The sequence below is a fragment of the Juglans regia genome, chromosome 7 (assembly GCF_001411555.2).
Source record: "Juglans regia cultivar Chandler chromosome 7, Walnut 2.0, whole genome shotgun sequence".
Taxonomy (NCBI): Eukaryota; Viridiplantae; Streptophyta; class Magnoliopsida; order Fagales; family Juglandaceae; genus Juglans; species Juglans regia.
Window position 1 is genome coordinate 21505567 of NC_049907.1, and position 27879 is coordinate 21533445.

At 38.0% G+C, this 27879-nt stretch overlaps 1 protein-coding gene across 2 annotated transcripts in view; it reads right to left on the bottom strand.

Moving 5' to 3' along the window:
* Positions 1-27879, bottom strand: part of LOC109008450 (DNA gyrase subunit A, chloroplastic/mitochondrial) — a 47027-nt gene that overhangs the window by 12086 nt on the left and 7062 nt on the right. For both annotated transcript variants that reach the window (XM_018988545.2, XM_018988544.2), the window contains exons 9-22: positions 27751-27859; positions 27577-27639; positions 24818-24883; positions 24647-24735; positions 17386-17434; positions 16527-16613; positions 15990-16083; positions 12543-12613; positions 12005-12094; positions 8863-8988; positions 8607-8764; positions 1179-1260; positions 900-1064; positions 706-807 (exon numbers count right to left, since the gene is read on the bottom strand). In XM_018988545.2, the coding sequence (XP_018844090.1) occupies positions 706-807; positions 900-1064; positions 1179-1260; positions 8607-8764; positions 8863-8988; positions 12005-12094; positions 12543-12613; positions 15990-16083; positions 16527-16613; positions 17386-17434; positions 24647-24735; positions 24818-24883; positions 27577-27639; positions 27751-27859 (1351 nt within the window). The remainder of the gene's footprint in view (positions 1-705; positions 808-899; positions 1065-1178; positions 1261-8606; positions 8765-8862; positions 8989-12004; positions 12095-12542; positions 12614-15989; positions 16084-16526; positions 16614-17385; positions 17435-24646; positions 24736-24817; positions 24884-27576; positions 27640-27750; positions 27860-27879) is intronic.

The window sequence follows — 27879 nt, forward strand, 5'->3', positions numbered from 1 at the left end:
TTCCAGTCGTTCATGAACCCAATCCTCTTCTGAAAACTTGCCACAATCAATTTCTGAAACATCTCCTAACCCCTCACCTCCAGACATATATGCGACCATAACCCCCACTCCATCGGTACCATCTGAATTAGAACCATCAATAATACCATGTGAATGAACTTCCAGATAGCAAATTCGGAGTAGAATGATCATTGGCAGGAGAATTCTCAGATTCTACAACCCATTCAACCCAGTCTCTCTCCATTGAGAGACTCAACAGGGTTCTTAGATAGCAGCACCAGAAACTGACAACTCAGGTTGAAATGCCCCCCGATCAAGGAAGTCCTGATGTGGCAACACCACCATCAATCCCAATTTTTCAATATTGTCTTGGCTGACCAAGCTATCATAATGTCATGAAAACTCTGACAAAGCTCCGACAAGTTGAGAAGTAGACCCCATGAGCAACATGCTCAAATCTGCTACTGATCGAGAAGCAGGCCTGACCCTAGCTTTTGCTACCCACTTAAAACTTGGGCATTATGTTGGGCTAGGTTTTTAAGGAAGATGGATGGACCAAATTATATAAACAAAAATAAATAATACACAATGGCACAATGCTACGCCCATGCCACAGCTGCTATTAAAGGCCTTTACCATCTTTAAGCTCACAAATATGATATAGATTGGAACAGCATTAAGATAGCAATATGATATATAACATACAGTCTCACAGGAGGTTAGAGTGACCATTCCATTCTGTGAAGCCATGGCCACAAGGTCATCATTCGTACAACAACGGACCCACTTTAACTCATCCCCGGGAACCTGTCAAGTTAATGTATGAGGCCTGGAAATAAAATTACATAAGCAGTTATTGATCAAAATGCAAGAATAGAGCATTAAACAAGAGAACAAACCAGCTGAATTGCAATGATTCCAGTTGACCTGATGGATGAGAAAGAACTCAAAGATACTTTCTTGACATAGCCATTCATGGTGAGCATCAATAAAAACTGATCTCCAGCAAAATCACTCACAGGAATAACAGATGTTATTCTCTCACCATCAGTTAAAGATAAGATCTGCCCCCAAAATGGGAAAAAAATTGAAATTAAATTAAAAAACTTGAAAAGAAAACTTCAGGTATTACCAGAAAGAATCACTAACAGATGAAGATTAAGTGTGAAACACAACACCTGAACAAGTGGTGTGCCAGCAGCAGTCCGAGTGCATTCTGGAATTTTATATGCACGAGCAGTGTACACTATTCCCTTATCGCTACAAAAAAAGGAATTCATGTACACTTTTGACATTTAAAAATAACCAAATGAGATACAAAACAAAGATTCACAGTCCCAATGGAGCATGAAAGAACATTGTGAGGCAAAAATCAGGATCAGAATATCTGGAATAAGATGAGGACTCTAAAACTAGAAATGTAGTGAAGAGCAAGTTGTCAAACTGGAGGTTGGAAATCCTGTCAATCAGGATCAATGCGAATGTGAAGATGTCATAACTATAAGGCAGGAATCAAGTGAATACTATTAAGCCTTTTTATAGGTAAATTCTATTCAAAGCGCAGAGGAGCGTGACCCAAGTACACAAGATGTATAATTTCATCAAGGGGCTTCATTGCAACCGGCCGTCAAGAAGCAATGAAACATTTTTTTTGATAGGCAATCACCAATATTAATTCATAAGAAAAGAAGGTATAGCCCAAGTACATATGATGCGTACATGAGAAGTACCTAATTAGGGTTTACAACCGAAAGTAGAAAATCATGGACATTTAGTCCATTAAAATCAATGATCCTCACCCAAAAGAACAAGGCTTTAAAGATGAAAACTTTAAGCTCATCTATTGTCCTCTCGGGATCCTCGAAGCTTCTATCATTTCTCTCCCGCCAAATGCACGAACACATGCATATAAGGGCCATCTTCCATCTTGCCACCACTTGTGGATTGCCTTGGAGTGCCAGCTAGCTAGAAAACCCACCAGCCTACAAGGTATGGCCCATCCCGCAAAAAAATCATCCAACATGGTCCTAGCCACCTCACAATGTAAAAGCAAGTGATCTACTAATTCCCTAGTCTTCTTACACATGCAACACCAGTCCAACACCATTAGATGATGTTTCCGCAGATTGTCCATAGTAAGAATCTTGTCTAGGTAAGCTGTCCAAACAAAAAAAACTGCTTTTGGAGGAGCTTTCGTCTTCCATATATTCCTCCACGGAAAAGTGGTCATGCCCTGGCTACTTAGAACTTGGTAGAACAATCTAATTGTGAATCTACCTTTCTTGGAGGGGTTCCAACAGATCTTATATGTGGTGCCCTCAGTCACCTTGACGGAATAAAGTAAGGCAAAGAACTCGATAATAACCTCCAACTCCCAATCTTGTGCTACCCTAACAAAATCTACATTCCATTGAGGGGAACCATGAGAGAAGATTAAAAGATCAATTACTAAAGTATTCTTCGCCCGTACAAGCTCAAAAATGTCAGGGAATGTTTCTTTGAGGCTTTGTTCAACGCACCATTTGTCGTGCCAAAATTTGACTCAAGAACAATCACCTACCTCAATACATGCATTGCTTAGGAAAGTCTACCAATTTCTAATGTGTTTCCACAAACCCACCCCATATGGTCCACATACCTCATTTGAGCACCATCCTCTCCAAGACTCCCCAAACTTCAAATCTATAACTGACTTCCATAAGCCTCCCGCCCTTGTTGGTACCATCACAACCATTTACCCAAAAAAGCCTTATTGAACTTCATCATATTACGGATCCCCAATCTGCCCCCAGATGGAAAATGAACTCGTCCCCCATCCCACTCCACAAGACTTCCCATTGTAACTTCTCAATACGATTGGCTACCTTTGTATGGAGCGGGAACAAGGACAGAAAATAGGTTGGTAGATTAGAAATGGTACTTTTGATTAGACTAAGCCTACCCCCCCCCCTCTTTAGACAAGTATAACGTATTCCACGAAGGCAATCTACGTTCCACCTTTTCAATCACGGAGTTCCAAATCCCCTCTGATTTGAAAGAAACACCCAACAGTAGGCCAACATACTTCATAGGCATAGAAGATACCTTACCTCCTAGGAGGTGAGCTAGATTCACTACATCTTGGACAATCCCCACAGGCACCAATTCAGACTTTGAAAGATTCACTCTCAAACTGGAGACAGCTTCAAAACAAAGGGAGGAGAGCCCTCAAAGATTGAATACGTCCATGATTTGCTCCACAAAAGATGAGAGTATCATCGGCCAAAAGCAAATGAGAAATATCAAGAGAGCCAGAATCACCATTCCCCACTAACAAGCCATTGAGAAAGCCACCTTCCACAAGGCCCGAAATCATCTTATTAAGAGCTTCCATGACTATAATGAAAAGTAATGGAGATAACGGATCCCCCTATCTCAAACCACGGGAGTAAAAAAAACTCACTGCCAAACCATTCACCAAGATAGAAAAGCGAACTGTAGAATTGCAAAACACTACCCAAGCACACCATTTCACCCCAAAACCACTTCTTGCAAGTAGATAAAGTAAAAAGTTCCAGTTAACATAATCATAAGCTTTCTCCATGTCTAGTTTGCAAAGTAATCCTTGTTCTCTAGCTTTGAGTCGTCCATCCAAGACTTCACTTGCAATTAATGTTGAGTTAAGAATTGTCTACATTTGACGAATGCATTTTGAGGCTTTGATATTAACTTCTCCATCACCATACTCAAATCAATTTGCCAAAACTTTAGAAAGGATCTTATACACCCCATTCACAAAGCAAATAGGGCAGTAGTCTCTAACATCATTCATTAGCATGAAACTCTTGAAACACCCTCATGAGATTATCCTTTTTTTTTTTTTTTTTTATAAGTCCCTCATGAGATCATCCTTGATCACTTCCGAACAAACTTGGAAGAAAACCATGGTAAAATCATTACCACCTAGAGCCTTGTCACTAGCCATCTATAGATCACTTTGCACACTTCATCTTCTTCGAACGACCTCTCAAGCCACTGTGAACCCTGTTGGTCTAATGATTCAAAAGTTAATCCATCCACTTTCAGTCTCCACGCATATTTTTATTAGTGGAGGTGCCCATAGTACTTTATGATGTCGTTCTTGATGACTAACTACTCCAAGGAAACTGCACCGTCTGCCATTAACGCCTCAATTGCATTGTTCCTCCAATGCGAATTAGATGCTCGATGGAAGAACCTTGTGCACTTGTCTCCCTCTAGCCATGGTGCCCTTGATTTTTGTCTCCAAGATATCTCTTCTATCAATGTTACTCTTTCAAGTCGTGTGACTACCTAACCCTTGTAGATTCTCTCGACTTCAAAGAGAGTTTTTGCCTCCTCTCCCTCTAGACCATATAGCTCCTCCAAGAGAGAGCACACCAAGTGGGCCACATTTCCAAAAACTTGTTCATTCCATCGCTTCAAACCATTCTTTCAGCAATTTTAGCTTTCTTGCCATTATGAAACTTGGGGAACCTTGGAAGCAATACGACGACCACCATTGTCTAATCCTATCTACAAAACCGTCAGTTTTAAGCCAAGTATTTTTAAATTTAAATACCTTCTGCCCTCTTGGATGCCTTCACCATCCGTCTAAAATGATAGGGAAATGATCTGAGCATTACCTGGGTAGTCTCTTTTGAATTACATCATCAAAATGTAACTCCCAATCGAGAGTTATCAAAAACCTACCAATCCTCGACCATGATGGCTGTCCACGACTGTTGGACCATGTGAACGTGCCTCCAACTAAAGAAATATCCATAAGCTCATGTTCGAAAATGAAGTCAGAATAATCCCTCATTCCAGGGTTTATGTGAGACGCACCCAATCTTTCACTCGGGAAGCAAGTGACATTAAAGTCCCTCACTATACAGCTTGGTATCTCCCATCAACTAGGAATCCCCGCCAATTCTTCCCACAATAGCTTTCTTTCCGAATCAAGATTAGGGCCATATACTCCTGTAAATGCCCACAAGAATCCGTCTTCTATATTCTTAAAGGAGGAAGCCACAGTACACTCTCCTACACATTCATCCGTTCTCTCCACCACCCTTTTATCATACATAACTAAAACACCCCCAGATGCCCCTTTAGATGGCAAGTACGACCAGCCAAAATGTCGACATCTCCATAGACTTCAAACTAATTCTCTAGATATAAATTCCAGCTTGGTCACCTAAAAACAAATTATACCACCCTTACATTTACAAAGTAAGTTTCTAATTAGGAGCCGCTTGTAACTCTCAGTCAGCCCTCTTACATTGCATGATATAATTTTTGGTTTCAAAAAGAGACCATCTTCGCCCGTCCCTTAAGACGCCCCCAATTAGAGCTACTCTCTCCTACATTATCAGTCATTGCCCAAGCAAGCCTCTTGAGTTCTCTCGCTCCTTTTTTGGCTGAAATGTGAGATGGATCAGAGCTAGAATGTGAATATCCAGCATGTATAGGTGTGAGTAATGCCATGAATTCATCATCAAAACCTTGGCATGTGATCCCTATACAATGCCTGATTTCCATAGCTTTTTGAATAACCAAATCTGACAGGCTGGGGTGAAACGAGTTTAGAGCAATAGGTTGTTCCCCCATCATTTGTTGTCCTGCCCACCCCTGCGCACTCCTTGCTCCCTTCAACCACCATTTCTGACAACTGTTGTTGCACCCTACCCCTATTAGACTCAAACAAAACCAAAGCTCCTTCCATTTCGACCTCCCACACAGTTTCTTTACTCTCAAAAAGTCGATCGACGGATGTTTCTGAGCTATAACATCATTTTCCAACATCGGTACTATCACCTTCGCAGCAAGGCTATTGATTGTCAACCCAGATGACTGGCACAAGTTCCTATGCCACCCCGCAGTGCACTGGTCCTCCTGAAGGCTCTTTCTCCCTCTCGTCAACAGGTGGCACTATTGGGGCTAAAATATCGTTTTCCGACATCAATACCCTAAACTTCATAGCAATGGCAACGGACGACGACCTAGATATCTCTAACGCACGTTTTTGTGCCACCCCATAGTACTCTACCCCTGCCAATGGCTCAAGAATCTACGTCGGCGTTTAGTTCTAAACTGCCTCAACTTCCGATGTCGATACTGTCAAAGTAGTGTCAAACGTAGGCCCAAGTGTTGCCGGCGCAAGATTCTGTATCACCCCTGGCCAGTGTTGTTGGACTTCCTTCGTCGCTTTCACGGTTGCGGTCGATGAACCCCTTTTAGAGGAAAAAAGCCAACCCGTTTAAGGATCCATTTATTCATGGGTAAGCATATTGAGTGTATCCAGCCCATTCCAATTTTAGTTTTGCCTTTATTGTTTATTTTTTTATGACGGGGGAACCACTTCATGGCAGAGCCCTGGGACTCACTCATGGAACCTAAACCCCCCGGGAAGCCGTTTGAACCCAGGGGGAATCAAACTTGTGACATGGGGCTCATGCACACAAGTTCCCTTAATGCTTGGGCTACCCACAGGTGGTAAACAAACCTCCATCTAAACTCTCTAGTCCCTTCTTTTGTTGGCCCAGACCCAGGCCCATATCCACTTTATAGATAAGTGCTTCCACCGCCATCTTCAAAATTCCTAAGTCATCTTTCAAACATTTTAGGACACCCTGCTCCTCACTTTCTACTGAGTCAACGTTGACTTTGAGTAGACCACCACCATGCCTTTTTGTGTAAATTCTAGAGTTATTTTTTGGCACATCAAACCGCCTCTGGCCATGCTTCTCTGCAACGGTAACATTCTCCCCAACTACTCTTCCCTCTTTGTCCCTATCACTTTGCTACAACACCGATGAGTGGCCCAAACCATGTGACACCACTACCAATTTCCTTGCACAACCCATCGCTACCTCGGCATACAAATTGACCTGGTTTTCCTTCCCCTTGTCTACCACCCTGACCGGGAGTAAAGGCAATATTTGAGTCTTATCTGTCAAGATGATGGACAGAGCATGCTTTATCTCCAAAGAGAAGCTTTGCCACCCCCTCCTTCCATTCCTTCTAGGATCACTAAAATCCTCAACGCCCACTACCACCATTCTACTAGTTCAAGATACCACCCGAAAGCATTAGAACACTGAAGAGCAAAAATAGACTTGTTACCATCTCGATACATCTTGCAGAAGTCTTTTTTGCCCTCCAATAATGAACACTCTTCCAATGTGTTTGCAAACCAGAGTGCACTGGCACAACTTAGCACCATCTCCTTTGTAATTTCTACTCCTCTCAATAATACGAATGCATTTTGCCCCCTTCCAACGATAAAACAAACACCTTTGTTTCTATCGGTAAGTGTTTTAAGAAACTCATCCTTGTAGACTAAAACAAATAGGTAAACGACAAACAATTGAGGACCCTGATTCAAGCAAGAGTCACCGGAACAAATCACCCATCGTTAAAATGCATGAAGAGAAGATGTACAGCTCCTCATGCTGACAATTATGAGATGGACACAACATCTCTATATGACTATCAAGACATGGTATTTGGTACCTTTAAATATGAAGACTAGCACTACTTATCATACTTGTATCAATATCCCCCCTTTTTATATCTACCACATAGGACGAATTTAATCATAAAGTAATTACAATTGGGATAGTTCGGTCGATCTCCTAGCATTTTGACGAGGGTAGTTTGGTAGCCATCAATGTATGCTTTTGAGGAAAATGTTTGTCTTGTTTATTTTTTTTATAAGTTGATTATGTCTTGTTTATTGTGGTGTATTTGAAGAAATTCCTTTTTTTTTTCTTTTTTTATGACAAGGAATCCCGGAGACTATGCAAATGCAATATGTCTTTTACCCGGTTAAGCGCCTGACCTGTGTAACGCATCCCCATCACATGGATTAGGTAAACCATTGGCTTTTCACCAATGGAAAGTGGCCCCTAGAAATTATTTGCACCTAAGCGTTTGAACGTTAGACCTAGAGGAAGCATACCACTAAGATCAAGGCCCTTACCACGTCAGCCAACCCCTAGGGTTTGTTGTATTTGAATAAAATAAATGAGCATAGTTTCAAGGATTGTGAAAAATTGGTGATGGAGATCATGTTGTGCATTCTCAATACCCTTTATCATTGATTAGTGGGCCACAATTGTTCAACTTTTGCTATTTCTATTTTTAGGATATTGTTAGACCATTTTCCCTTTTATACTTAGGTGGATCTCTGGAATACTTCCTATGTATTGGGGAACAACCTTCTTTGTCTTAATAAAATATGTCTCATCTATGAAAAAATAATCGTACATGACAACTGTCATGCTACATAGCATAGGGACAATGTTCATAATCATAAAATAATATCAGTAACAACATGGACATTTGGAATAAAAAAATTTTAAAAATAAATCTAAAAAAATCTACAAACAAAAATATTTTCTCTGGTCCAGTATATATATATATATATATTATAAGGTAAGTACAGTAAATATCCCTTCAGGTTCTCTTAAGTGACAATTTAGACTTGGAATATCGGCATCATTTAAACAATAATATAAGTGACATGTTCTGGTAAAACCATTTCACTCATTTACAGTCACCATATCAAGTCATTTACGCAGGACAAGAAAAATTATAATTACCTGAAATACAGGATATGGTCATGTGCTCGACAAACAATAAAGTCTGACATGGCATCATTTACTCTCAGCTTTCCAATGGATTTACCGATTGTTCCACGATTTTGAAGATTAAAGGTGTTAGGCTTCATCCGCTTAACATAACCTTTTTCACTAAGCACCTTAAAATTATTAAAAAAATGACTTGTGAATGTGATGTTCTAAAAAGAGTAAAGGCCAAAAAAGGAATTCCATTCATGAAACTAATGGTCTCATGTACCAATAGCATTTCTTCATTTGGAATAACATCAATGTCCTCGAGTTGTCCACTATCAGAGTCCTCCAACATTGAACGCCTAGGACTGGAAAACTTGTTTTTCAGCTCAATTGCTTCATGCTCTATTACCTATAATCAGGGAAAAAGGTAGGCAGTCAGCAAGTATTTCAAAATGGGTCAACTTTATAGTAATAAGATTATTAGTTGTGCCATGAATAGGAAGTACAATTGATTTGATTTGACAATAACCAAAAAACAATTATACATAAGAAAAGAAAAACATCACTAAGCTATCTATTCATTCAATACCTAATAAACTGGACCACCATGGTCCTGGTGTAATACACAATATCAACCAATATCTATTCGTTCAATATAACTTGCAGTTGAAGCTAATAATTCAATATAACTTGCATTGCTTTAAGGAAGAGCAATGCTGCTGGTCAAAACATGCATAGTGAAATTTTAATTAAAATACTAACCAAATTTCGTTAAAAATTTATTAGCGATCAAAAAGGGGTTCCCTGAGTATATACGTGTAAAACACCAATCAAGAAAATGAGAAAAAAAAAAATCCTGAAAACTTGATAAAGAAAAACCAAAATGAGCCCACATCTAGTGATAAAGGGTTTCAAAGAATAAATCTTTAAACCCCAACCGTCTTCTCTCAATCCTCAAAGCTTTGGTCATTTCTCCCTCCATATACACTAAAAAAAACCCGAGATCATCTCCATGAGTAAACCTCCCTTTCCAACATGCCAAAAGATCCACCACACTGCAAGGCACAACCTAATCTAACCAGAACGTCATTCCAAAGAGTACAGTCCACCTCACAGTGGAATTATATATGCTCTATCGACTGCTACACATGCAAAACCAACCCATCACAATAATGCTCCCCTCCCTTAAATTGCCCAAGGTAAAGATCTTCCCCAAGGCATCTTTACATCCAAAAAGGTCACTCTTAAAGTTACCTTATTTTGACAAATAGTCTTCCAAGGGAATGGATTAATGCCATGTGCATATAGTGTAGATTTTATATCAAACACCCCATGGTTCAAGGGGTTCAAGATATCTCATCCATACCACCCAAGGCACACTGAATACAAACAATCTAAGAACAAAGTACCTCCCTCTCCCAATCTTGTGCTACTCTGATAAAATCCACATCCTAACGAGAGCCTCATTTAAAACCAGTGTGGTTTTTTAATAGCAAATTCCACTTCCCAATCTTTGGGAAACTGCACTTTCCAATCTGAAGATACAAGAAGTATTAGACAAAGTGAACCTGCCTCCAACTAAAGGAAGATGGACGAGGTTCTGCTAAAAGATAAAATATGAAAATTCCGACATGGATAGACTGAAATTAGCTTCACTATATCTTTCACTGAGAAATAGAATTCCATTAAAATCACCACCAATACACCAAGGCAAATTCCACCAATTTACCAAACCAGCCAGTTCCCATAAAAACCTCCTAACATGATCAGAATTAGGACAACATATGCCTGCAAACGCCCATTCACAATGATCTTCTACATGCTGAAAGAGCAAGCAACAATACATTCTCCCACACAAAAACATTCCATTCACACCCCCTTATATCCCACATAAGCAAGATTTCCCAGAAGCTCTAGAAGCCAAACAATACCAATCAACATGTTGAAAACTCCATAAACCACGTACAATAACAATGTGATATTTATACTATATCTATGTTCCATTCCTTGAGCAAGATCTTTACCCTCTCAATGGTCTTTCCATTTAATTCAGGCCCTTAACTCCCAAGAAACTATCTTCGGCTTCATTATAAGCAATTGACATCCCTCCCCTTAGTTCTGCCTCGACTAGAACCTCCACATTTGCAATCATAATTATTGGAGCAGGATAAAGGCTTCAGTTCTCCACTGCACTTAATACCAGATGTGTAAGACAAGCCCAAATCATTTGCAAAGTAACCAGCTTCAACGGCCATGAACAAAGCTATCAGCCCCTGTTCGAACCCATCACAAGAGAACCCGACAAAATGGCAAACTCCTCACTTTGTTCAAAACCCAGTCAGATGCTGTAATCCCAACAGCTCCAAACTTAATCGATGGACAAGCTTGAGAGGGGCTTTAATTTCACCACGAGGGATTCAGACCTTAATTTAACAGACCAGCCAGAGCCACTACATACGACCACCAGCCTCCCTTATTGACCCACTTATCTTGACACCCCCACCCCAAAAAAAAAGTAGCATGTGGTGAGAGAATCAACAAGGTTCCACTCTGTTCTTCATAACGATAAAAGAGTGAAAAAAGGTCATCACCATGCATAACTCTCTAGAAAACCCATTCCACTCTTTCCTCCTCCACAAACTCCGACAACTTATCAGCTTGGTGCAAAGCTTCCATTGTAACCAACATCTACCAAGAATGATTCTTCCCATAAAAACATTTCGGCTAACCCCTCTACTACCCTAAAAAATACGAACTACAGAATACCATCATCATCAAGAAAGGATTTTGGGCTTTTGTAAAAAATATTTTGATTTCTATATTTTTTTATTTTTCACAGAAAACTAGGCAAATGATTGGATGAAATTTATCTTGAAGAAATAGAAAATGTTCAGATTTAAAAATTTTGTGGAAAATTTTGAAATCCTTTTAAAGTTTAGTGTATCCAAACATGCAGTTAATACCGTAATTGCAGCGGGATAAGTTCATGGAAACAATATGCTTGTGCGAATTTTCCAAACAAAAAATTATAGATAAAAGCAGATTCTTAACATCCAAATGCTCAATGAAAGGCACTGTTGTTGCCAATTCAAAGAAAGGAAACATACAATTTAAGGACATATAAATAGGAAGAGTCAATTTCTACATTAAAGAACTGGCCATAAAAAATTTACATGGTATTTAATCAATGCAAATAGAATTAAAATGATTTTAAAACTTGTGAACAGTATTGTTAGAGCTTACAGACTAATGACTTAAGTTTGAAGCTTGTTAACACGAACTTCACAAAAGTAGCACAGAGGAAACCGACCAGTGTCAGACTCAAAAAGATTGAAACGATATTGATAACCAATAATATCAGAGATCATTTCTCAATAACCTAGCGCCCACATTTTATATACTCTATACTCTTCTACAATATCTACCTGCAATATGTGCTTCTTGCTTGATAAAAGTTCCTCTAATTTAGATATTTGTTCCATCAATGATTTACTTTCATCAACAAACTTTTTCCTCTGCACAATGAAGAGAATAAAATCTGTAATGATTCCAAGTAATAATAAGTACAACAATAGGGTAAGGAGTTATAACAATTATAATACTAATAAACTATATAAACCCTTTGCGAAAAAATGGTAATTTCATATATTTTATGAGGAAAAAAAGCACAAAAAGACACAGAGCCCTAATATACAGGTGGTACACAGGAGGTACACACAAAGCAATAAGTAAAAGCTTAGACCTCTAAAATGTAGAAGTCTAAACAACTTGAGCAAATTATATGAGAGAGAACAGGCAGCAAACAATGAGAAATATATATGATGAAACTCTAAAATGCCAATAGATTAGTATGTATCAAAACCACCATGCATTCTCTTGTATACGTCCTGTATACCTGGGCTATGCCTTTTGTTTTTTTCAAAACCATTTTTGATTACTTATGAAGAAAAAACCACCATGCACCTCAAGAAGGGTGAGTCTTCTTAGGTTAATGTCCAGTATAGCTTCAGCTTGTTTCTCCGAAAGATTATACTCTGCACCAAGACCATAAAGGATGCAATATGAATAATTAGCAGAAACCAAGAACAAAGAAAATAGCACGGAGGATAAAACGAGGGATAGTGCTCAATACAGAATACAAGTGACAGTAGTTACAAAGGTTTATTAAAATGCTATTGATATTTGTCCACTCAAACTGCCATGCTTGGTATCTATCACCAATTCCCATAAAGCTTGTCTCTCTATTATATAACGCCATAAACACTAACCCAATAATGCTTGATTAAACTTAATCAAAATTTTCACCCCCAAACCACCGGATTTTATCAGAATAAAAATACTGACCCAGTAATGAACCCAAAATTCATCACCGATTCCGTCCATAGGAATGAAATTTTTCAAGTCTGGTAGCCACTCCTACAGGAATGGGAAACAAAACAGTATGTTGGCAACTTAGAAACAGTTCTTTTTATTAAAGTCAATCAGATGCCCATAGAAAAATAAAGCATTCTCCAACTAGCCAATAGTTGCACATTTGTTTTTTTTTTTATTGGCACTGGGTGTCTAGGAACAGCGTCCCGACTACTCCGGGGGTGCACAAGCCCTCGGCAAGGAGTTTCCCACAAGTGCCCCTCGGGTAATTCAAGGAGAAAATCCCCCAGTCCGATGGCCCCTATAGAATTGTTTACACCCAAGGGGATTTGAACCTTAGACTTGGGGGGAGCATACCCCCAAACCCAAGGCCTTTGCCAGTGCATAGGTCGATTTTATTAAGAATGCCATTCAATAATATATATATATATATATATATATATAAATACCCTTATAAGACATCCAATGGAAAAACCAAATACTCCATTGGTAAAAAAAGAAACTTTACAGCAAAGAATATGGGCCAAACTTTCCATTTCACCAACAGGAACAATCGTGATTTTTCCAAATTGATCTTCAACCCCAAAATCGACTCAAAAGAGAATAAAAGACAACACAAGTATCATAGTTGTTTAGCGTTTGCTTCAAAGAAAATCAGTGTCACTGGCAAGTAACAGATGGGACACTAACACCTCTTCATGATTACTCAACCCCAACAAAAAAATACAAAATACTCCTATCAGCTGTAGAATTCATCATCTTAATTAATGCCTCCATAACAACCACTAACAACAATGGCAAATTGTTCGAATCCTATTGGGTGCAAACAATTTCTAGGGGCCATCAGACTGTGGGAATTTCCCCTTGAATTACCCAAGGTGCGGTTACATAAAACTTCTAGCCGAGGACCTATGAACCCCCAGGATTAGTCAGGATTTTGTACTCAGATACCCAATGCCAAAAAAAGAAAAAATTAATAAGAATGGAAAACCGCACGGTATAAATACAATTTAAAATCCAATTCCTGTGTATCTCCCTGAAGTCACATATCTTTTTTTTTTTTTACAAGTATTGAATCCTAAAGCCACATATTTTCAACCAATGTGGCCAAAAAAACCCAATTCAGATGATCATATGCTTTCTCCAAGTCCAATCAACACAAGAAATCAGGTATAAAATCTCTAATCTGACTATCTAAGCATACATTAGCAATCAAAAATATATACAAACTATACACGAGAGAGACAAGCAGAGAAAGGAAAGAGGAAGAAAATCCAGAAAATTAGATACAGAAACAAAAAATCCTTAAGCTCTCCCACATATTTCTCACAATCATTTTATACCAGATAATTTCTCTACTCTTCAAAGTTCAAATACACCACATTAAAGAAGACACTGCCAATTCAGAAATTCATGATGATGACTTCCAAATTGCCATTTTCAACACAGCAGGAGACCCACCACTCTCCAAGGCAAGACAGTCCAAAATCGAGTAGAGATAGAATTTCGCAAAACACTAGCAAACACACAATGAAGTAACGGATGGTTAGTAGATTGATTTCCAAATTGCCATTTCCAACACACCAGGAGATCCACCACTCTCCAAGGCAAGATAGTCCAAATACAGTAGAGGGAATTTCGCAAAACACTAGCAAACACAAAATGAAGCAATGGATGGTTAACAGATTGACTTTTTAAGAACTATTAAAGAGATATACAAGCAAATGGAAATAGAAGAAGAAAATCCTGGAATTTAGATAGAAGCAAAAATATAAACAGCCACCAAACGATAGAAGATTTGTGTAAAAAGCTCCCACATATTTCTCACAATCTTAATATTCCCGATAATTTCTCGATCTCCAAATACACCACATTAAAGAAAACCGTGCCAATTTCCACAAAACAAATTCACAATGATGACTACCAAATTGCAATTTCCAACATGCCAAGAGATCCACCATTCTCTGAGGCAAGACAGTCCAAATAAAGTAGAGATAGAATTTTGCAAAACACCAGCAAATTGACAATGAAGCAAGGGATGGTTTACAGATTCCCCATGACTTTTATAGACACAATACAAATCAATCACCGAAACATATCTCTTACTTAGAACACCCAAAGTGATAATCTTGTTTAGACCAGCAGTCCAAACCAAAAGCACACACCGTGAGGAGACTTAGTCTGCCAAATACTCTTCTAAAGAGAAGAAATGGTAGCATAGGGATGTATAGCATTACAGAAGTATCTGACTTCATAAACATCTTACTTAAAGGGTTCCACAAATCTTCTCATCATCACCCCCTCGCAACAAGAAGGAATATAATCAATCATAAAGATAAATAAAAAGATCCACTACCAATCAAGCACTGCCCTACTGAACGTGACAGTCAATAGGTGAGAGTCACTAAAGAATTGTAAGCTAATCGCTACAGACACATCCTCAGAACGGAATGTGAAATAAAATTGAGAAAGGTTCGCTAAGAGACAGATCTTAACACCGCACTAATGACAACACACTAAAGAAATAATGACATAGGCGTCATGAACAAGGTGCTAGTTGAAGAAAACATCTCAAGGTCAGTAGAAACTAGAAACCATTAAGCTCATAGATAAAGTGGCAATAATTTAAGATTTTTCAACCAAAAACTTCAAGAAATTTAAGTAAACCCACATGACAGTGATCAAAATACTATGTAAACAATAGCAAAACCCAAGTCAAAAGGGGGGGACTGAACCCCAAAGAAGAGACATTCTAGTTAACAACACAAAACTCCAGTATAGTGGCCTTTTTTCTTTTGTTCTTGTCAGTGATACAATTAGAGCAGATCAACTCTGGAGTATACATCAATATTGATAAAAAAAATAAAAAAATAAATAAATAAATAAAAGCATAAACTGAAACATCAAAATTAATAAATGAAGCATACTGTTTTTCATTATGCATCATATTGTGATCACCAACAGGGGAGAAAACTAAAGCTAAAATCAGCAGGCAAGATAAAGAGAGAGGAAAAAGAAGAAAAATAAAGCCAAGCTCACCATTCCTTAAACCAGCTGATGCAGCTGCATTGCTTAAAGCTTCCCTTATTATACGAATTACTCCATCAATATTATCAAGCCCGACAACAATCCCCTGAGTATGGACAGAACACATATTAATAACTTACAAGGTTAAGGACAGGAACAGGCATTAATTAAAAGTAACTTAATGTTCTAAGAATAAATAATTGACCCCAATCAACTCTGGATAACTTGAGTTTGAAGAACCATGTGATCGTATGCAGCAGTTCCAAGACAAAATGCAAATGGAAAAAAGAACTTTTGTGCAGTAAAAATACTGAATGAGCTCGTCTCAAGTTCTCAACTGTTTTTAAGGCACACTCAAATGCATAAACAAATTATTTTGTAAATGGAACCATTGAATAGGACAAAGGATTCACTCAGATTCACAATCTATAAATAATGAGGAAGTTCATTTCAAAACCAATGTGAAAAAAGGAAGTCATATCATCAGTTCGTCCCTATAATTTGCGAGCAAGTAATAAGTTGCTATGTGTTGACATAAGTCCAACATACCTCAACTATGTGCCTTCTTTCCTGTGCTTGAGAAAGCTTAAACCTAGCACGTCTCTCAATGACGGAGCATCTAAAATCTAAGAATGCCTGCACATAGTTGAACCATAAAATCAATAACTATTGGAGTTCTCGAGTTACTCCAAGACATTTTATACCTCTGCTTTATGTGGAACAGAATGAATGGTGTCCTTGTGGTGTGTCCCAGGAGATCAGAAATTTATAAATAGTCAAAGATTATTTTCAAAAAATAAAGTTTGAAAAAAAAACATTTGTTTTGATTGTTATGTTATACATGCAATCAGTGGGTCTTGAACCCATGGCTCTAACCTCCACCGGCTCTTATAAAGGGAGAAGTGACATTTGCACTTTCATCTTCATATAAGCAAGAAGGCATCTAAAGTTTTTTTTATGCCCATGTACATAAATACAAAACACCCTAAAAAAATTCCAGAACTATAAGATTACATTAGGTCTGTTTGGCATGAAGGAAAAGGAATGGGTGCAATGAGAAAGAAAAATGGGGAGGACACGAGAGAGGGAAGGTTCTTATATAGGTGGGAAAAGAGTAGTGAGGATGAGGAAAGACATGTTTTTACATATTTAGCTCCTATTCCCTTGATAGAGAATTTTCACTTTCTACATGAAGGGCATTGTGGTAAAATAAAAGGTAAAAAAACTCTTTTCATCCTTCCTGCCAAATGGACCTAAGAAAATCCAAATAAGGGCAAACCTCCAATGGCAAACCGATACCTAAAACCTCCCCCGGAGGGAAAGAAAAGCATAGACTTGTGTTCAATAAGTGAAAAAACGCTACTAACCAGGAGGGAGAGAGAGAGAGAGAGAGAGAGAGAGAGAGAACCTGCAGTAGTTCCCTCAGACCCATCAGCTTAGGTTGTCTATCAAGAATTCTGTGAAAATTTTAAGCATACAATAAATCCAAAAAATATACTATTATAGTGCATCATTTGAGCAAAAAGGCACAATAAACAGAAAACAGTACAAATAAATGAAAAAAAAAAATTAGTAAGCAGCAATCAATAATCATTTATAAGAAGACAAATTGAACCACTTATGTAGTTTAACATAACAATTAGGATCCCTTTTTTTTTTTTTACTTTATACCAGACCTGACTCTTTCCACAGGCCTCTCATTGGCACCACTTAGTTTGTATTGCATTATCTCATTTTAGATCACCTTCTTTCAAAAAAATATCCAACAGAAGATCCACCGTAAACTTATTCCCCCCTCAAGTGTTTTATAGGAAATTGCCACCTGACAAAATGGTTTCTTTCATATATAAAAAGAAACCATGTTAATCAACATGCCCTGGCTCATAACCATCTTAAAGAGGGTAGGATATCTACATCTCTCTTTGTCATAGCTCACGTAGAATCCATACTACAAGTTTATTTGCTTTTCCATCATATGACACCAATTCACCACAATGATGTTCCACTTCCTCAAGTTATCTACTATCAAGATCTTTCCCAATGCCACCGTCCACACAAAAAGAGTCACTCTCATAGAAGTCTTCACTCTTCAAATGCTCTTCCAAGGAAACGAAGAACCCCAAGGGTAATGCTAAACCTTATACTGACTTCACTTCAAACATGTCTCCCAGGTGGAAAGCAGCAGATACAATCAGCACCTCTTTGTCTAACTCAATATTATACATCTCAAAAAGAAGAAAAACAAAAAAAAACCAATCTTGAACAGGTCTAGTAAAAAGAATATACCACTGAATACTTCCATTTTGCATTTGCATATTCTCTGCTACTCGTGCATCCTTACAACGAGCAAATTATACCATCATCCGCAACAGATTTATAAAATTTAGACGAGGAATCCCACCCCTTCTTACCAATAAAAAAACCTTTAAAAAAGGAATCCCACCTGGAACACCCCTTCCCCCTAGGGTTAAGAACAACTTCTCTTTTAGAAAATAGAGAGACCAGTGTACTACTAACCTTGACTTCAAAATTTTCTTCTTAATATGAAGCACCAGGTATAAAAGATTCCATAACATAAAACAATGTCATTGCTTATCAAAATACTTCAAAATATATAAAAGAGTCTACGGAAGCACTTATTGAAAAAAATCTCATTCTTTATTGTTATTACATCCTCATTTAAATGAGTTGTGGTTAAATAAATAAATGGAATTAAATTAATTTTTTGGGTTTAAGCCTAATTTTGGTCAGGACCAAACTTTACTTGTAAGAGAATATATATATATATATATATATGCATGTATATATACACTTATAAAAAAATATATGCATTTATATATACATCTTGAAATATATGTAAAATAGATCTTATAAAAAAAAATTTCGAAGATGCAAAATGCATTCATCAAAGCTAGACAAATTCTTGACTCAGTATTAATTGCAAATGAAGTTTTGGACAGACGGACAACTCAAATCTAAAGAACCTAGATTACTTAGCAAACTAGACATGGAAAAAGCTTATAATCAGGTCAGTTGGAACTTCTTGCTTTATCTACTTGCAAGAAGTGGTTTTGGGGTGAATTGCTTGGGTAGCATATTGCATTTCTACAGTTGCTTTTCAATCTTGGTGAATGGTTCGCCAGTGGATTTTTTTTTACTCCTCCTGCGGTTAGAGACAAGGGGATCCACTCTCTCTATTACTTTTCATTATCGTCATGGAAGCTCTTAATAAGATGACTTTGGGCCTTGTGGAAGGTGGCTTTCTCTATGGCTTCTCTCGGTGGGGAAGGGTGATTATGGCTCTATTGATATTTCTCATTTGCTCTTTGCCAATGATACTCTCATCTTTTGTGGAGCAAATCATGGGCACATTCAATCTTTGGGTCTCTCCTCCTTTGTTTTGAAGCTATCTCCGATTTGGAGTGAATGTTTCAAAGTCTATATCGGTGCCAGAAGGATTTGTCCCCAATGAGGTGAATCTAGCTCACCTCCTGGGATGTAAGGTATCTTCTATGTACCTTTGAAGTATCTTGGTCTACCATTGGGTTAAGAGTGAATATTTGAGTGATCTCCTCCTTTGTTTTGAAGTTGTCTCCAATTAGAGAGTGAATATTTCAAAGTCTAAATTGGTGCCGGTCCCCATTGCGGTGTATCTAGTTCCTCGCCCCCTGGGATGTAAGGTATATTCTCTACCTTTGAAGTATCTTGGTTTATCATTAGGTGCTTCCTTCAAATCAGAGCTGATTCAAAACACCGTGATTGAAAAAGTGGAACGTAGTTGGCTTCTTTTTTTTTATAAGTAAAAGTATATTAATAAAAGAATAGGCAAAAGCCATATTCAATACAAAGAATCCCCTAACTATGTAGGAGCATTAGAAACAAGTAAATCATGGGAATCTTGGCCATTAAAATTAACGGCAATGGGCCAAGTACAAAGAATTCTAAAAAAGAAAGCTTTTAGTTCCTCCATCGTTCTCTCTTTGTTCTCAAACGTTTGTTCATTGCGTTCCTGCCACACACACCACATGATGCAAATAGGCAACATCTTCCATACAGCCTTGATCTGTTGGTTACCTCTTAAATCTGTCCAACTAGCCAACATCGCCACTACTGTCTCGGGCATAACCCAACCCAAGTCTAATCTTCTAAATACCTCATTTCATATCCCTCGAGCTACCTCACAATGTAGTAGAAGATAGTTCACTGATTCACCCTCGTTCCTACACATGCAGCACCAATCTGCGGTTATCACCTTCGTCTTCTCAAATTATCCGTTGTGAGGATCTTACCCAAAGAAGTGGTCCACACAAAAAACGCTGCTTTGAGAGGAGCCTTATGTCTCCAAATCTTTTTCCAAGGGAACTGAGTTGGAAGTTCTTGTGAGAAAGACTTAAAAACGAGCGAACCGAGAATAGAACTTTACCTGTAGGTATCCACCATAATAAATCAGCTTGTTGATTACTCGGTTTGAGTGAATACAAGAAGCTGAAAAGAGCTGCAAAACTGTCCAGTTCCCAATCATGTGCCGCCTGGCTAAAATTGATGTTCCACTGGATTTGTTCCCCCACTATCACCATGACTTCCGTCACTAAGACATCATTGGCACTTGCCACCCTGAAAAGATCAGGAAATAGATCCTTTAGAGCACCATTACAGCTCCAAGTATCATACCAGAATTTGAAGCCCCATCTCCTAGACAAAATCTTGTGTGGCGAGAAAAGACCCCCCATCCTCTTCTTATATGTTTCCACAACCCCACACCATATGCCCCACTCACTTCATTGGTACACCATCCCCCTCATAATCCACCATATTTACTCTCAATCACCAGCTTCCATAAAGCCTCTGATTCTTTAAGGTATCTCCACAACCATTTTTCAAGTAGCACCCGATTAAAAATTCTCAAATTTTTAATGCCCAAACCACCAGAAGAGAGGGGACTGTATACTTTCTCCCACCTTACTAGATGAAATTTAAACTCTTCACCATTCCTCCCCACAAGAAGTCTCGTTGTAGTTTCTCAATATGAAACACCACACTTGCTGGAATACGGAACAAGGACAAAAAATAGGTAAATAGGTTAGATAACATACTCTTTATAAGGGAATCCTACCACCTTTTGACAAATACATTATCTTCCATCTTGTAATCGACACTCTACTTACTCAATTACTGTATCCTATAAAAAAGCCGCTCTCGAGGTGGCCCCCAACGGAAGACCAAGATATGTCATAAGGAGTGAGGCAATCTTACACCCCAGAGTATTAGCCAACTATCTTATACGCTAAACACCTCCAATCACCATCTCTGATTTGTCCAGGTTCACTTTCAACCCAGAAACTGCTTCAAAACAAAGAAGGAGGGCCTTTAATTCTCGAATCTGATTATGATCTACCTCATAGAGGATACGAGTGTCATCTGCAAACAATAAATACGAAATATTAATAAGTCCCCCACATGGGGATCCAATTGAGTAACCAGTCACATGCCCATTTGCGACCAGGGCTAAGGTCATTCTGCTCAAGGCCTCCATTACAATAACAAACAGTAATGGGGAGAGATGGCGATCTTGGATCCGTAGGTGTATATCTACGACGAAATTTTCAGTTCAGATAAATGGAAGCCCAACAGGTTTTTTTAACAGCACACGAGGCCTAAAAAAAGCCAACATAGTTGGCTTCTTAGAATAGATTATGCTTATCCAAAGGGGGTAGGCTTTACACTAATCAAAAGTACCCTTTCTATTCTACCAACCTATTTTTTGTGCTTGTTACCCCTCCCTACAAAGGTAGCCAATCGTATTAAGAAGCTACAATGGGATTTCTTGTGGAGTGGGATGGGGGACTAGTTCAAATTCCATATGGTGAACTGGTCAATTTATTGCACACCAATAACTGGGGGCGGATTGGGGATCCGTAATTTGATGAAGTTCAATCAAGCTCTTTTGGGTAAATGGTTGTGGCAGTACCAACAAGAAAAGGGAGCACCATGGAAGTCAGTTATAGATTCGAAGTTTGAGGAGGATGGTACTCAAATGAGGTATGTGGACCATATAGGGTGGGTTGGTGGAAACACATTAGAAAAGGATGGGAGACTATCTTAAGGCATGCACGTATTGAGGTTGGTGATGGTTCTTTGCCTTCCTTTATTCCATTAGAGTGTTAAGAGGGCACCATAGATAAAATCAGTTGGAACCCATCCAAGAAAGGTAGATTCACAATTAGATTGTTCTACCAAGTTCTAAGTAGCCAGGGCATGACCACTTTTCAGTGGAGGAAAATATGGAAGACAAAAGCTCCTCCAAAAGCAGTTTTTTTTGTTTGGACAGCTTACCTAAACAAGATTCTTACTACAGACAATCTAAGAAAACATCATGTAATGGCGTTGGACTGATATTGCATGTGTAAGAAGACTGGGGAAACAGTAGATCACCTGCTTTTACATTGTGAGGTGGCTAGGACCATGTGGGATGATTTTTTTTGCGGGAATAAGATTGTCGTGGGCCATACCTTGTAGGCTGGTGGATTTTCTAGCAAGCTGGAGACAACTCCAAGGCAATCTACAAGTGGCGGCAATATGGAAGATGGCCCTTATATGCATGTGTTCGTGTATTTGGCGGGAGAGAAATGATAGAAGCTTCTAGGATCCTAAAAGAACAATGGATGAGCTTAAAGTTTTCGTCTTTAAAACCTTGTTCTTATGGGAGGGGGTCATTGATTTTAATGGACTAAATGTCCATGATTTTCTACTATCGGTTGTAAACCCTAGTTAGGTACTTCTCATGTATACATCATATGTACTTGGGCCCTCTCATTCCGTCTCTGCACAAGGCTAACCAACTTGTCTCAGAGACGTCTTCGTGAGGGATGAAGGGATCGATAAAAGATGTTTTGGAACCCTTTCAGAAAATGGAAATTCTTTGTCCGCTCATTCAAGGAGGCTAATACTAGTCCGCACCATAATCTTTTTTCTTAGAGGAGTAGGGCACCTTTTAAGGCCGCTTTCTTCGTTTGGGCAGCTTCCTTAGGGAAGATTTTGACCATGAACAACCTAAAGAATCAATGGAAAATAGTAACTGACTGGTCTTGCAAGTGTAGAAGTGGGGGAGACAGTAGATCAGTTGCTTCTTCACCCTGAGGTGGCTAGGGGCCTGTGTGATCACATCTTCAATATAGTTGGTCTAGCATGGGTTATTATGCCTAGGAGAGCGGTCGACCTCTTTGCCAAGTGGAGAGGTGTATACATGGCAACCAGCAAATTGCAGCAATATGGATGATGGTACCCATATGTCTTCTATGGTGCATATTGAAGGAAACGAATGACCAAAAATTTCAAGACAATAAACATTCACTAGATGAACTTAAACTCTTCTTCAAAACCTTGTTGTCATGGGAAGTTGCCATAGATTTCAACAAACAATTCCCAGGATTTTCTTGTGTCTATTTCTAGTTCTTGACTAGGTGTCTTCTCTTTTATACGTCTTGAGTACTTGGGTTACACCTATTTCCAATCCTATTAAAAAATTTTCTTCTACAATTAAAAAAATGCCTATTCAAAATTATCAGTAACGTTTCCAAAGGAAAATGCTACTAAATAGTTTCGTACGCAATCCTTGATATTCCCCACTCTCCTATTTCACATTAACAAAATCCCTCATGACGCTCCTTTCGACTCCAAACAAATCCAATTCACGTCATGGAACTACATAAACTACAAATCGCTTCACAAGAATTATACTATATATTCATCTCCTGCAAGCAAACAATATCTACCTCTAAGAGCATCCTCAATGGATTAGCTAAAAGCTAAATCCATTGAGGATTTAGCTATTAGAACATAAAATGGCATCACAATGGATTAGCTAAATTCCAAAGCTACAGTCACTTCCAAAATAATTTTCAAATTTGAAAGTAACTATTCATATATCAAATACATTTTATATCAATTATTTCTCACTCCCTTCTATATAAATTATTTCTCTCTCCCTTTTAAATGGCAATTGAAAAAATATAATTAGAATATGATTACTAATTAATATATAATATTATGAATAGTAAAATATGATAAAATAAAATAAATTCATAATTAAAAAAATGAAATTATTAATTACTCATTATATAGTAATGAGTAATTAATAATTTCTCAATTCATCAATTCAATGTCCTAAATCGATGATCTGGAACAGAAACCAAGCAGTTCTTCTACCCACTTCAATTGCAGAAAGTAGGCAATTATTTACTCACCCATATACATTCATAAAAGAACAGGCAAAATTGCTCTTAAGCAATATTTTTTTATCATACATCCTGTATGCGCAATTCTATGATCAATTGTAAAACAAATACTTGCACTTTTCAGTATAAACATACATACCGAAACAAACTCTAATATATGTTGTTTGGGGTTTTGAAGTCATAATACCCATATTCCCAGCCAATCTAGTGAATCTTTGAAAGCTCACACTACATCAATTACCCATTCCAACTCAGAAACAAGTTACTAGTGCATTAGAGGAAAAAAAAATTGATGAAATTAAAAACAATACATATTAAAGTAAACAAATATCAAGTTTAAAAGAAAATACCAGCAAACTCAACTTATGTTTTTAGATGAAATGCAACATCTTTAATTTATGTCAAAAAATTATAGTGAAGGGTGAAAACACTCACCCAACCATGTTGCAGCTGAAACCAGACTGAAGAGATGTGAGGCGATAAAGATTATTCAGGACAATCAATGGGTCTGATCCCCGCTTTAGCTATAAAAGAATACCGCTAAGTCAATGAGTTGGTAGAAAAAATGGTCCGTAACAACTTATGCAGACAGTATAATTCAACCACCTCAATGACAATACGCATTCCAGATCGATCACTTTCATCCCGAATATCACTTATTCCATCTAAACTCTGTTAAAACAAGAAATCAACAAGAAGCAAAAACACATTAAACTTTATTGCTGCAGTAAACAGTATGATTCAACCAGAACCTTCTTTTTTACAAGTATTTCAAGCAGGAACTAATTTAATTTCTTATGAGATAACTGCAGGCAGGTGAAATACCCAATTAAAAAATGCAAGAAATCAGCAGACACTAACACTTTCATATGTGGAATACTGAAGCAATTGGAGATGAATTATAATACTGCATTTAGTCCAAAATTTGGACTAGCTAAGCACAAAATTATAACGGTAGCATTACATTTCTTTCTAGTAGATACTACTAACTCTCCCTGCATGATTGAGCCCACGAATTCACTCTCCATAGAAAATTTACAATGGGTGGGGGATACCCAAGACCGTTCAAAATTGATTTTCTTTATAAAGATTTATTGATATGGAAAACAAAAAGTGACTACTAGTACACAGGAAGTATACAAAATACACACCTGGGTCCTAACTGCTAAAAGTAAAGATATTAAAAAAATTCTGGAAACTAAAGCTAGAAGAGAGACAAGAATGTGAAGTCATCCAATGATACTAAGTTTTGAGAAAGAAAGTCCTACGAAACACCATAGTTTTGTCACAATCTTCGAAACAACAATCATTTCCTTCTCACCAAATGCACCGTAGTAAGCATATAGTATCATTTCCCACTTTGATGGATACCAAATGGTCCCTTCCAACATCCCAAGGATTCTACCACATATGAGGCATGACCCAATCTAGTTCAAAACCACCAAGGATAGAATTCCAGAGGGCACTAACAATTTCACAATGAAGGAAAAGATGTTTGACCGAGTCCTCATTCCTCTTGCACAAGCAACATCAATCAAATGAAATTACTCATGACTTTCTAATTATCAAAGGAGAGGATCTTCCCCAAAGTGGCAGTCCACACAAAGGATGCTTTTGAGAAGAAGTCTTTACTTCACCACGTATTTTTTCAGGGAAAGGAGGAGCTATTGTTGGGGGCTAAAGCATTGCAGAACAATCCAACTTCAAACACACCTCTCGTGGAAGGGACCCATTGTAACTTATTTTCACTACTCTGTCTCAATCGGTAGCTAGTCGAAAATGGAAGCAAAAAGTTCGTCTCCCAAATCATGTGCCGCTGGAGAGTCAAAACAACATATTAAAGGTGATCTATCCTTGGCACGTGCAATACTATATAACTTCGAGAAGGTTACCTTAAGAGACTAACCTCCACACCATACATTGCGCTAGAACCTTATCGTGAAACCATTTCCCACTTCATATAATGAACTGGACGACCTCCCCCACCCTCCTCTTCAGAGATTCTTCACTGATCAACCTCAAACATCTCATTAATCTTATCGAAACATCAACCATCCCAAGAATTTCCATATTTTACCTCCACCACCAACCTCTAAAGGCTACTCTCATTGAAATAAACATCTCCCAACAAATCTCAATTTGCATACAATAAGCTTTCATTAAGTCTAATCGTGCTCCCTCCAAACAAGTATAATCTCTACCAGCCAGTCAAACGACACTTTATTTTCTCCAAAAATTATATCCAATCAATTTAACCTTGAAAGGAGCTCCCGAAAGAAGACCAAGATATGCCATAGATAGTGTCAATTTAACCTTAACTACTTTTGAAATATAGGCCCAAATGTGCCTTGGACCTTCTTTGAGTCATTACATGGGACCAATATGCTTGGGAAGTGTAATGCTCTATAAGTGTTTGGTTGCTAAGAAATTGTGGGAAAGAAGAGGAATTATTTATTTATTTCCTGTTTGATTTTCAGACTCACAAATTATCTATATGTTCTTTATTTCCTGTTTGGTTCTCAAACTTGAGAATTTTCTGTTTGTTCTCCAGGAAAACAAAAGAAACTGATAGAAACATTAGGAAACGCCAATATACATGTTGACAACCCCACATACTACGAACTACACCCAAAAACATAAACTTCAATTTAATTTCCTAAAGACAAATGATGTCTGCCTTCACTCTTTTGCAAGTTTTGGGCCTTGAGGTGTTTATCTTCCTCTTTCAACCCTCTTACATCAAAAGATTTTAGCTTAGCGTTATAGGGAGACAAAAATGCCTCTCCCCTTTTACTCTAGTACGACTAGAACTATCACCTTTCCTTTGGTGCCTAGTGTATAGGTCCTTAGGTCTAGTTAAAAATTGAGAATGAAGTATCTTAGGTGACAGATAGCTTCAATAGCTATAAACGGCACCATGAGATCATCTTGGGATCCCTCTCGAGATAACCTCACTCAATGGCTCAAATGATCAACTCTAGATATCATAAAAAACATAAGTTTATTGACACTAAACAAAACCCAATGAGTATTAAAGAAGCTATTATTATCCAAGATGGCATCAACTGGAACATGTAAAGATGTGGTCAGGTAAATTACTCAAACAATGAGTTGAAATAATATTTAAAGTGGAACAGGAGACATCAAACAAGTGCGGAAACTTCCATATCCATCTAGGGCATGAAAGTTACCAAACATCCAAAGACCAAGAAAAGCCAAGTGGAATCTAGAATAATCGAAAACTAGACAATAATTGATAATCATCTTAAAAGTAAAGAATGAAAATTCCCCAATCACAAGCTGTGTTTAAAAAAATTATTGACATTTTCCTAACAGCATTTTCAATTTTCCACCACAACCATTACCTTACTTTCCACAAGTTCAGCTATCTTCTCCACAAGAGCAGATTTGTTGGTCTGATAAGGGATCTGTTTCATTCAAAATGGACAATGAAAGACCGATCTAACTTTTTAATGACAATATGACCTTGAATGTGCATATTCACTGTAAAATCCTAGAAAGCGGACCAAGATCGTGACCTCTTTTATGATAATAGCAGCTCGTTTTGTTTTAGAATCAAGCACTTCAACATCAGTTTTCCCTCTGACTGTAACACGTCCACGCCCAGTTCGATAAGCCTCTAAGATGCTTGACAAAAATGAACAGAT